The 12,903-nt window shown below is 39.8% G+C and overlaps 1 protein-coding gene across 1 annotated transcript in view; it reads left to right on the forward strand.

Annotated features, from left to right (window-relative positions):
• The first annotated feature begins 433 nt into the window (after window positions 1-433).
• Pik3c2g (phosphatidylinositol-4-phosphate 3-kinase catalytic subunit type 2 gamma) overlaps window positions 434-12,903 on the forward strand; it is a 336,855-nt gene continuing 324,385 nt past the window's right edge. The window contains exons 1-4 of the mRNA XM_045139435.1: window positions 434-1,090; window positions 3,483-3,565; window positions 8,157-8,314; window positions 11,572-11,686. Of these exons, the coding sequence (XP_044995370.1) occupies window positions 434-1,090; window positions 3,483-3,565; window positions 8,157-8,314; window positions 11,572-11,686 (1,013 nt within the window). The remainder of the gene's footprint in view (window positions 1,091-3,482; window positions 3,566-8,156; window positions 8,315-11,571; window positions 11,687-12,903) is intronic.

Below are 12,903 nucleotides of genomic sequence, written 5' to 3' on the forward strand. Positions count from 1 at the left end.
AATCATTGCCAAGCAAGGTCAGGCTGCCCAGCCAGTCATACCCTTTAGCATCTTAACGTGCTTACACATGGGGTTGTGAAGGCAGAGTGGACTTTGGTAACAAAAGAGTCAAAGGAAATATGGAATTAGGGTGGATTTAGGAAACTTGTCATAACTGAGGTAAACTTGTTTTCCTGACATGGGAATATCTTGAGTCCACAGTCAGTTTTCTCCCTCAGATTTGTAATATGAATCCTGGTGGAGTTTCACAGTATTCAGGAAATGTTTCTACTTGTTCATCAGGCTTAATGCATGTTGCTAAATATATTTTGCTTCCTTGTTTGTTTGTTTTTTTTTTCTTTTTCATTTCTAGGAAAATTTCTGTTCTCTTCTGTACTATAATCAAGGAGATACCAGGAGCCAAGTCACTTCTCCCAGCCACAGAACATAAGGAATGGCATATAGCGGGCGAGCAGATCCAAATTCCAGTGAATCACAGCAAGGGCAAGACAAGTACCCAGGATTTTACCCTGAACATCAACACCTACCTTCCCACCAAGTCAGGTTGGGTTTTGATCAGCTAGTGGAAGAGATCAGTAATAAAATCCCACTCTTGCAGAGTGAGGCTGAAAAAGACACTGTCTTTGTGCCCAATGCACAAAACTTGGACTCAAAATGGCACTCATTAGATAGAACACACCAAGGACCGCTGAATGAATTAAGTTATAAGCATCCTGAACTCTCCTGGCATGAAGTTGAGAAAACATCGGCAATTGGTTTTCATTCTTCTCTGCTACCCACACAGCAAAGTGTGGATAAAGAAAACTCATGGGGAAACCCCATAGGACAATATGACATCACGCATGCTTCTGGAATCAAGGTTTTAAGTCCACTCAGATGTCATCCACAAAGAGAATTAGAAAATGAAAATCATAACTACCATATAGGGTTTGAGAACAACAGTCATTCTGAATATCCATCCTTCTTAACAGACTTCTTACCAAACAAAGAGAATAAGTTACACACGAATGTTGTAGAACCTTCTCTGATGTTCATTAAGGACTCTTTTGTACCCAGGGCATGGGAAAACACATTAATGGAAAAGGTAAAGGCATATGTGTACTCTAAGTGACCCCAAAGGTGAAACTGAATAATCATTCAAAAATGGATTAACCGGTGATAAACTTGAATCATCTTACATAGGAAAAACTATTAGTACTACTGTGAGAAGTTCATTTACTTTCACAAATTCCATGTTCTTGAGCTAATCTTGTTTTTTTCTAAATGAAAAAGGAAATTGAATTTTTAGCTATCATTTTCTTCTAGTTTCGCCAAATCTAAAAATAACATATGAACTAATTCTTAATCTTAAGGGATAAAAATATAATTTAACCATTATCTAGTCTTTCCTGTATACACACACACACACACACACACACACACACACACACACTTCATTACATTTCCATTTTGAGTCACATTATCAGGATTTAAATTTTTCTTACCATTACTTTAGGAAAAATGTCATTTTATGCAGAGGCTTCCAAATTATGTTATTGGCAGGCAACATCCTCTGCAATCACTCCATGAGTAGGAAATGAAATAATTACCATCCAACTCATTCTAATGCCATCATTAATAACCTTGTAATCATTGTGGCAAGCACAGAGTTTCCTGGGTCGCATCTGAAGGCTTCCCCGCTTACACTGAGTCTAGACACGACTGGAGCCAGAGTAAATAGTATGACAGAAGAAAGATTGCTGCAGCTGTACCTTGTAGGGTGATCTGAAGGGGTTCTGCATTTGACCAACAAGGATGTGTTAAAGCTTTACATCGTGATTTGGCAGCAGGATGGTTATAGAGAAGGGAAGAATCCATGAGCTCAGGAATTTTACTCGCACCAACTTGAGCAGTACCCACAGCCACAGTGAAACAACAGACAGAGGGAGCGCAGAAGAGAAGCAGTGCCTAATCTGACCTGAAGCTGCTGCAGGAGAGGCAGCCTCTCGGATTATCAGAACTGAATGTGAATGCATTTTAGGAACATCTAGCTGTTACCATGACAATAGGGCAATTACTAAGGTTTTCCTACTGCTGAAAAATACATTTAAACTTAGGCACAATGATTGGAGCAGTTAAATTTAGACCCTGGAAACAGGCAGTCAATGGATCCTTGAGCTCAGTGGACATCCTGCCTCGGCCTGAAGGCAGCTTCCTGCTGCTGTGTGGTCTGGTGGAGCCCAGTGGCAGGTGATTCACAGAGCTGAAGAGAGGGGCTGAAAGCCAGCTGCAGGCTGCAGAACCAGCTGGAACTTGGGCAGAGAGCCTGGGAAGAGTGAGACATGCGAGCAGTGAGTTCAGAAATCTACGGACGTTTACTAAACCTTCTTGGGCAGGCTAAGTGGTCATTGTGGATGTCGAGTTGAGGACTGAAAGAATATTGTTGTCATGACATAGAGGAGAAGTTAGACAGTGCTGAAGTATGGCCAAGACAGGAATCAGACCACACTGAAAACGGCAGGCAACCATGTCCTCAGACCTGAAATCAGGCTCTAAAATGAATGGAGCCACAGCACAAAAAAAAAAAAAAAAAAAAAAAAAAATGTGGCTGGTTAAAGAATAAAACCAAGAGTGACAAGACCAACAGGATCCCAAATATCTGGTGCCAGTGACAAATTTCACTTTAAAATTCATGAGTCACAATGTGCCATAATATGCCAAATGTGCAAGTAGGGAAAGAGGTCGAGATTGTAAAGCTCCAGTCAAGAAAATAATTGAACTGGTGGAAGGAGCCTAAGATACGTCAGCTGTATGAATTAACCATATATGTATGTATGTATATGTAGCTTAAATGTTGGATATTCATAACAGCAAAATGGATGAAAAATCTCCCCAAAAATTCAAAACTATGAAAATAAGCAAAAATGGCAATTCATATGAAAAGCAGTATCTGTTGTGAAAGAAGCTTTAGATTTTCTAATAACAGGTAGGAGATGATGTAGGAAAGTCATGAAGTTAAAAGTTAAAGCTATTTCTATAATTGCCCACATTGGAGTGAAAAATAAAAGAATCATATAAAAATGCTCAGTAGGTTGGGCATGGCAGTGCACCCATGTAATCATACCATGGAGGTCAAGTTCAAATTCAGCATAGGATAAAGGGCTGTAGTGAATCACAAACAAATATACGAAGAAAACAGAACAAGTATTCACAGATTTTAACAGCAAGGAGCACAATATATGAGCAACTAGAATTAGCCAGAGAGAGAAAAGTAGAGATAAAAATTAACTTGAAAAAATAAATTATCTCAAATTTAGTTGAAAATATCAACTACTAGAGCTAAATAAACTCAAATTCCATGTAAATGCAGTCATTTATTGACATAAAGATAATTGTATTATAAAATTTAACCCAATTGCATCTTTAAAATAGGATCAAAGTTCACAGATGCATTAGTCTTTTCTCTGTATTGAACTATATTAACTGAGCTATTTTATTTTCAGCCAATAGGGCATCCCATTGACATAGTTGATACACCTCAAGGGAGTACAATGTACCTGGCCTCCTTTTGTGACAAAGTAAAGAAGTGAGTATGGCTATTTCCATTATTTTTACACTTTCTGTGCTGGAATACATGTGTGCATTTTATGCTACTCAGTTATTAATCTTGCATATAAAATGTCAATTTGCTATAACTGTGAATACAGAAAAAGCAAAAAAAAAAAAAATTTGGCCAGCTAGTTTATTGATCAACTTCTGTATTGGGACTCTTGTTATTTATAGTTAAATATTTTCTTTTGAAGACTTGATAAGCATTATTTTCACAATTTCTAAACTACATTAGTTGTTCCTTGGTAATCTGCTTTGCAGTGGAATCATTTCCTATTAGTGATGTGAGGACATCATTCTTCTGGCTCAGACCCAAGTTAACACAGATTAACTTTCTTACCAGCACATTCTACAGAGATTCCTGTGATTACCTTCTTCTTATTAGCTAAATCTTATCTTGAGTTGCCAGAACATTAAACAAATGCAAGAGTGTTTGTCCACTGAAAAACAAATTTGATTGCTAAAGGACATTAGAAAAGATGTCATGGATCTTGCTATATAAAAATTGTCTGCTATAAAAGTAAGTGCTCTTCTCATAGATTGGTTTCTTATTAGTATTAAAATTCATCAGATGACATCTTGTCACTTAAGAAAACTTTGAGAATTTAATGCATTTATATTGGAGTCCTCTCGCTTTATAGTCCTATGAATGTTTGAGCTATAAATGTATTTATAAGCTTTTAACTTTCTAGTACATGGTCATTTTGAGTTAAAGAATTGGATCACTATTAACTCACTAACTTAACCCTGTATCAATACACTACTTCATTCATGAGATGTATTCAGATTAAAAAAAAAAAAAAAAGAATACAAGAAAATAAAACAAAGTCACTATCATGAACAAAAACATGTGCACACACACACACACACACACACACAAAAGCACACATGTAGAAATGCACACATACATCCAGAAAGAAATCTACACACATACACAACTTAAAAAAAATGCCATATTTGGAGAATTAAGACAAAAAAATGCAAGACAAAATAAATTGTTTCAAAATCATGCCAAAGTATACCTTTTGTTTATTGTTCTTATATATGAAGCAGACAAAATTAAATGTCCTTTTGCATTCGAATATTAGCATCTTTAATGTTATCAATAACTATTCTTTCACTAATAAGCTATTCAATATCACAAAACAACAAACAAATATTGTTGTAAACTGGCCACTTTAGGGTCTGAGAAGATGGTTTACTGGATACAACGCTAAGTGTGAGTACCTGAGCTAAGTGTGAGTACCTGAGCTAAGTGTGAGTACCTGAGCCAGGTACATAAAGCTGCATGTTATCCTGCTAGAGTCTACAGGCAAGAAGGGAGCCAGAGACGGACAATATCCCAGAAACCCACAGCAATGATCACTATGTGAACAGACCAGTTAACAAGAGACCTTGCCTCAAAAGGGTGGAATGCGAGGGGCGAGGGTAGATACCTGACAGCTGTCCTCTGAGCTCCACATGCGTGTAGTGATGCCCGTGCATCACACAGAGGAGCACGCCAACATTTACATGTGCCTGTGGACATGCGCACACACAACCACACACCAAAAACAGAGAGGAAAGGAAGCTTGCTTCCTTAAATAAGAGACTGACCATTCCTGCTGCTGAGTAGGAGGCACGGTGCCCTTGTATTATAAAATGTGTTGGGCTGGAGAGATGGCTTAACGGTTAAGCGCTTGCCTGTGAAGCCTAAGGACCCTGGTTCGAGGCTCAGTTCCTCAGGTCCCACGTTAGCCAGATGCACAAGGGGGCGCACGCGTCTGGAGTTTGTTTGCATAGGCTGGAAGCCCTGGCGTGCCCATTCTCTCTCTCTCCCTCTATCTGTCTTTCTCTCTGTGTCTGTCGCTCTCAAATAAATTCTCTCTCTCTCCCTCTATCTGTCTTTCTCTCTGTGTCTGTCGCTCTCAAATAAATAAATCAATAAATAAATGTTTAAAATGTGTCTCCTCATCACAGCATCACCAAATGGAAGTTTATTATCTTCTGCAGCTGCAGTGTTTTTTTCTCTTTTGGATGGTAGGGTCTGGCACTTGCTCTGAAAGCCACAACTGAGCTAAGTCTTTAACCTCACTTCATTTTTTTTTCAATATTTAATGTTATATTCATAGGTGAAATCATGTAGAAGTGGTGGTGGCCTGAAAACATGCTGTGTGTTTTGTCAGTAGCTTATAGTATGTGTTCTAAAATCTTAAATGCATTGTTTACTTGATGGTATTGGAACCAGTCATGAGAATTAAAACAACCAGCCTGAAGCAGTAATGTTGACTTACTGAAAGAAAGCCATAGGTTAGATTTGTTTCATTTTCCCGTATCTTCAATACATTTTCAATTGAAAATATGCTCTCACTAAGAGGATAATTAAATGTATATGTGCATCATGATTTTGTATACAATTGCAAACTTTTAAGACTCACTATGTGTTGCATTCTTAAGTTAAAATAAAATAAAAACAGAGAAAAAAAGATTTAGTAGAAATTGAACACCAAGTTTTGCAAGACATTCTCCAAAATTTCTGAAAAGCCACAATCAAATAGATCTACATAGCCAGCTGATTTTTTTCTAACACTTAAGGAAGCCAAATTCAATGCTATTAGCATTCCTTTATGCCCCTGATAAAGAGATTTTTTTTAATTGGTTGAATGTGATTTCTTTTGACATAATTTAAAACTGCTATTTTTGGAAATATGCCACAACTTAAAAAAAATATATGTGATGGAAGTCCAAGGCCTATGAAAGAAGTTTCTGGCCCACAGCAGATAGTCAGCAAAAGTCTAAGAGAGAATAATCCATGAATTTTCATTTTAGATGTAATTCTCCAAAATACTAGAAGGTGAGGCTGTTTCCTTGAGTGGTGGCTTGTCATCACTGAGTGCTGAGTCATGAATCCTCCTCATCCTGATGCATGCAGAGACCTTGGTAGCAGGGCGCACCACAGGAGAATGGGCCATTTTTATTCTGAACAGTGCTTCCCAGCGGTGATGGCTGTGAAGCCCTTTTCTTTGGTGGTAGTGAAGTGTGCTCTGCAGATATTAAGAATCAAAAAATGAAGGGAATGGGACCCTGTGCACTGGGTGCTATTGATGTATGCTTGCCACCAGGTGAATATAGAGGTGTGCTTGTCCATTTGCCAACCTCCTCAGAGAGGTTGTGTTTCAATGGAAACTGAAGGGTGATGAGTTTGAACCAATTCAAGGCCCTGGGTCTAGATTAGCCCTGAACACAGTAAGCACGGGACTAGTGACTTTCCTTGCCCCACTGAATAAATACCTGACAGAAGTAAATTAAAGGAGAAACTCATTAGGCTCATGGTTTGAAGGGACACAGCCCATCACAGCAGGGAAACCATGGTGGTCCCAGGCCGTGTGTAGGCGTCTGTGGTAGCGGGACATTGCAGCAGTCGCTTGCTCACATCTCAAAGGATCTGGAAGCACAGACGGGCCAGGAAAGGAGCTGAGCTGTGAGCCTCACAGCCTGAACCCCCGTGACCCGCTCTTCCAGCTAGGCATCACCTTCTGACATTTCCATAAGCTCCTCAAACCACAACACAAGCTGGGGACCCAGTGTCCAAACCCAAGAGCCGGTGGCATTGAGGACAGTTTTCACCCAAACATGGCACTGGGGATGCACAGTATTAGTATAGAATTATGAAGTCTATTTTGGAAGAGTTTAGGGAGCAGCGTAACTCACACTGAACCCCAGTACAATTTCACTGTTGCCATCAAAGCCATTTTATATTTGTGAGCATCTCTGTTAGGTTCTATATGTGGATATAAAACAGGTTTATAGAAAACAGTTATAGTCACCTATGATGATAATTATGAAACTTTATTTTACAGCCTGCAAATCTTTTATATGCCTTTTGCCTTTTAGCATGCACAATAAAGCTTTGAAGTAGATATTAACATCTCCTTTATTATAAACACAGAAGCTAGTTAAATAATATGCCTCTGGCCATCACATCAGTAATAGATGTGTCAGGTTACAACCCAGAGCTTCTCCAAGGATAAACTCAGGAACAACTATTTGACCCATGTATATGGTCATTGTTCAGCATGCATTCAGGCTCAGTTATTTGTGTCAAATTCATGAATTAAAAAAATTGGGAATCATAAACTGTGTTTATGAAACAGACACAAACAAAGGATGCTGACCAAAATCTCTCAATCTTAAAATGATATGACCTTGTGCTTGACAAAATTTGGGCTTGAGATAACTCTGAGAGGAGGAATTCAGACATCTGAAGCAAGTTAGAGAAGCAGTAATAATGTTCAGAGTGAATTTTCATCTATCAATTTTTTGACAATGTGTTCTTAATTATTTTGGTTGAGGTACTCCTGTGAAAACTAGAGGCTGTCCTTTACAGTATTTTTTTGGTATGACTAAAATCTCTTCCAATCTAGCGTGAGTAAATGCGCTGTGCCCCAAGCCAGCAGTGGGTGGTGATCCAGTTTTAAAGTTTGAAAAAGAAAACACTGCAGATGTTTCTAACACTTATATTATGGGTGGTATTATTTAAAAAAAAAAAGTTCAGATCTTGTCCTGAGCATTTTCTTGGCATATTTCAGAATAAGAGAAACATACAGTGCAGCTGACATTCACTCCAATTCCGGGAGGATCTGGAGTATTGCTACAGCGTTTCCAGCTCAGCTCTTTGCTAACACCAAATTCAGTATAAATATTTTCACCGACAACTCAGCACAACCCCTTCATCTTAAGCCATGTGGTAAGCAACTCTTGGCGTAAGTATACAAATCTTGATAGTGCTGGAATTAAAAGACAGCCTTGAAGTCATTAAAAGAACCACGGTGAGGCACTGTTTTGCCCTGAAGTAAAATAAGAGTAAAATAGCTGAGAACGTTTGTTAACATTTGTCATAGGCAGGGAGAGAATCCAAGAACTTTCTTCATATTGCCCTCCTGAAAACTATTTTTATGCTATTAATGATTGCAGGTAGAGCAAGCTTACCATGTATTATAAGCAAATGCAATTTCAATAATATGACAGATCAGTAAGTGGATATGTACGTGAAAACTGTTCCTATCTATCAGCAAGAGCTCTTTTGTTCAACTATGAGTCAGTTGTGAGCTAGACCCAGTGCAGAGAATCCATGTGTCCCCGTTGCTACTCATGAGAGGCCCAGAAGCCCTATGGAGCCCACACTATCCTGACAATAAGAACTGTTGACTAATTAGTTATCCCCAGTGGTGGATTTGGAACTCGATGTTCTATCAAACTCAACAGACGATTGTCTTCTTTTAGCTTATTTTGAAGGTGTTTAATCCTTTATAATATTTTTATTTATTTGTGGAGAGATAGAGAGAATATGAGTATGCAGCCCAGAGCCCCTGGCATCTGGCATTACCTGGTTACTGGGGAATCGAACCTGGGATATCATACTTTGTAAACAAGTGCCTTTAACCTTGAACCATTTCCCCAAGCCAGCATTTAATCTTATGTCACTATTATAGTTGTTTTTTTAAAAAAATATATTTTATTTGTTTATTTGGTAGAGAGAAAGAGGGAAAGAGAGAGAAAGAGGAGAGAATGGGTGTGCCAGGGCCTCTAGTCACTGCAAATGAACTCCAGATGCATGCACCTCCTTGTGCATCTGGCTAACGTTCAAACTGGGATCCTTTGACTTTGCAGGCAAAAGCCTTAACTGCTAAGCCATCTCTTCAGCCCTATAGTTGCTTTTTTTTTTTTTTTAAGAAGAAACATTGTTAGTTCTTTAAACAGCACTTAGTTGCTACTAAAAAAAAAAGTTATTATGTAGCACTAGGGAACCATTTTCGACACATAATCGTCCAAGAAATGCTGTCCCCCGTTCACTGGTTAATTTGGATCAGCGTGCCTTCTTTCTTAGCAAACTCAAGGCCCTAAGGAGGCAAGCACAGTTGACGGAAACGTGGCAATGATATGCTGGGATCTTAGTTCAGACCATCTGCTTTGAAACAGGAAGAAACCAACTCCTGCTGGCCAAAATAACAGGAAGACATGTATAAAGATTAAAAGAACTCCTAGCATTCAAGAGAAGGAATTTATCAAAAAATGCCCAAGTATCCCCAAACGCTTTATGCCCTGAGCTCATCTTTCTGTGAAATTGCTTCCATGTCTATCTTGTTCTCTGCTGATTCATTCCTCAGTTTCCTCAAAAGACAAGCTCTTAAGCAATGTGCTATTTGGCCAACAATCTACAGACAATTCCATCACTCTAGTAGCTCCAACTCACCATTTTTAAAAGCGGGATTCTGATTCTCCAGCCCTAATCAAAAGCACCTTAATCCAACCAGAATGGCCACCGGCATGGGTTCAGTGGACAGAAAATGCAGAGGCTGAGGAAAATGCAGAGGTGAGGGTGTGGCACAGAGTGGACGAGGACCGGAAATGAAGGAAGGGATTCCTTCAGAGACTGAAATAAAAGTGCAGCTAGAAAATCTACTCAAAGGAAATCCCAGTACTTGTCAGCTCATAATGTCCATGAGAACTTTAACTCGCAGAATAACGACTGGCTCCAGAGACAAAGATGGTGACTTGAAGCTTAGGCGTGCTCCATTTGAGTTGGTTCTGAGCCATTCAGAGGGCGACATGGGAAGGTATGAGGAGGCGTCTTACCACAGGAGCTCAGAAAGCCATTCTCCAGAGCAGAGCTCCTGGACTCCAACAGAAAGATGAAAGCCGGGCGTGGTAACACACGCCTTCAATCCCAGCACTTGGGAGGCAGAGGTAGAAGGATCACTGCGAGTTCAAGGCCACTCTTAGACTACATAATGAATTCCAGGTCAGCCTGGACTGGAGAGTGAGACTTTCTTACTGGCGAAGTGTCAGCAAGAATTTCACGTACTTGATTCAGCAACTGATCCCATCAGGTGACACTCAAGAGGAGACCAGGACACTATTATACATGCTGAGCACATTGGTTTACTTTATTTGCATGTTAGTTTCCAATCAGATTTCTAAAGGAAATAAATTATGCAACCACAAACCCCTTGTAACCAATGAGGAAATTTGATCATAAAGGTAGAAGAAAAGGTAGAAGAAATTATATCTGATGAAGTGTATATGATTCCCAGGCCTTAATGACAGAACAATGATCAACACAGGTCAACCATTGTAGAATTGTCTTAATATCAAGGCAGTGCAAGGTTGGGGAGATGGCTCAGCAGGTAGCAATGCTCTTTGTACAAATCAAAGACTATGAGTTTGACACCCAGTTCCCATGTAAAAAGCCAAGTGAGGCTGTGCATGCCTGTAACCCCAGCATTTAAAATATATATTTTTAAATTATTTATTTGAGAGCGACAGACACAGAGAGAAAGACAGATAGAGAGAGAGAGAGAATGGGCGCGCCAGGGCTTCCAGCCTCTGCAAACGAACTCCAGACGTGTGCGCCCCCTTGTGCATCTGGCTAACGTGGGACCTGGGGAACTGAGCCTCGAACCGAACCCCAGCATTTAGGGGAATGGAGACAGAAGTCTCTCTGGGCTCCCTGGTCAGCCTACTTAACTGGCCCAGTGATCTCTAGATACAGTGAGGTTACCTGTCTTAGGGAGATGTGGCAGAAGAGTGATGGGCACCTGATGGCTTCCTGTGGTCTCTGCATGTATGCACAAGGGGCTTATGAATCTTCACCATGGTGCCTACATACAATATCACACCTCCCTGTCTCTCCCTATCTCTCTCTCACACACTCACACAAAATGGAATGTCTTTAATGCACAGCCATAATGCACCAAGGGTTTTTAACAATGCCTAGAATTATCATGTGTGATAAAAACAGAACTGAACTTCTAGTGACTGCAAACAGCATTTATCAAATATATCTCTGAATCTACTAAATGAGATGCATCACACTGTAATTCCTCTTGATGGAGCTAAACAGCTACAATACTTCATAATGCAGTTAGCATTTGTATTCACAAGACTTCCCAATCCATGTTTGATAAGCTCTTGTTGACTTTTGTTATTCACTTTTGTTTTCAGCTAATTATCTTGTCAAAGACCTAATTGCCGAAATTCTACATTTATGTGCAAATGACCAGCTTTTCCCCAAAGATCATCTCCTGCATATCTGTGGTTCTGAAGAATTTTTACAGTTGTAAGTACCTTATTAAAGTCAATGTTTGTTACTATGACTTGTGCTAAGTAGTGTTTTGTTTCATGTTTTTTAAACATTGCACAAATAGTGTATTTCATATTTTTGAAGGTGAGGAGGAGTTGCAGCTTGAGTGTAAAATTTCCCCTGACATTTGTGTTTGGATGTTTGGTTTCCATAGCTGGAGGTGTGAGAAGCTTAGGGTGCTTCGCGTGCCCGCGCACACACACACACACACACACACTTGCCTCCTCGCTAACAGACCTTCTCAGCTAGGTTGCAGGCTGTTGGAGGGCATACTGGAATCCCTTCCCCAGCTTCCTGCCTTTCCTGGTCTACCACAGTGACAGGCACCAGCCACAACCTCACGTTGCAAAGACTGACCTGCTCTGCCAGGACGCCCCTTCCACAAGAGACTCCAGCCTCTGAATCAGTAAGGCACAGTAAGCCTTTTCTCCCTGCGGTTCACCTGTCAGCTATTTGGTTACACCAATGAGAAGCAAAGTAACTAATACAGAAAGGATTCTGCGGATCGAACCCGAGCACCTCCCATATGCGAGGAAAGCGCTCTACCACGGAGCTCCGTTTCCAAATCAGCAATGGTAGATTCTTATAACTGATGCGATTCAGTCAATTTTGACATTTTTTTGTGGTGAATTTTACATTCTGTGAACCATTTGAAATCTTCTCTTTGGCCTTATTTTATATAATATGTGTATTTATGGCGGTAGTTGTTTTAAGTGAACTCTGACTAGAGTAGCCAATCATTTCATCGTTTTCCCCTCGATTCTCCATGCATGAGAATTTCAGTTTTAAAACTCAGTTTAGACCCAGATAAGGCAGAAGAAGTAAGTTGTTCTACCTGTATAATAAAGCTTGTTAGGACAGACTATAGATTTAAAAAATGTAATAAATTTAATGGTTTGTAATGCTATAAGTATGTTCACCAAATGATGTTTTTTTAAAATCATTTTGTTTATTTTGATTTATTTATGTGAGAGTGACAGACAGAGAAAAGGAAGGAGGGAGAGAGAGAGAGAGAGAGAGAGAGAGAGAAAGAGAGAGTGAGAGAGAGAGAATGGGTACACCAGGGCTTCCAGCTACTGCAAACAAATTCCAGACACATGCGCCCCCTTGTGCATCTGGCTAATATGGGTCCTGGGGAATCGAGCCTTGAACCAGTGTCCTTAGGCTTCACATGCAAGCGCTTAATCGCTAAG

The sequence above is a fragment of the Jaculus jaculus genome, chromosome 22 (assembly GCF_020740685.1).
Source record: "Jaculus jaculus isolate mJacJac1 chromosome 22, mJacJac1.mat.Y.cur, whole genome shotgun sequence".
In the NCBI taxonomy this organism is placed as follows: Eukaryota; Metazoa; Chordata; class Mammalia; order Rodentia; family Dipodidae; genus Jaculus; species Jaculus jaculus.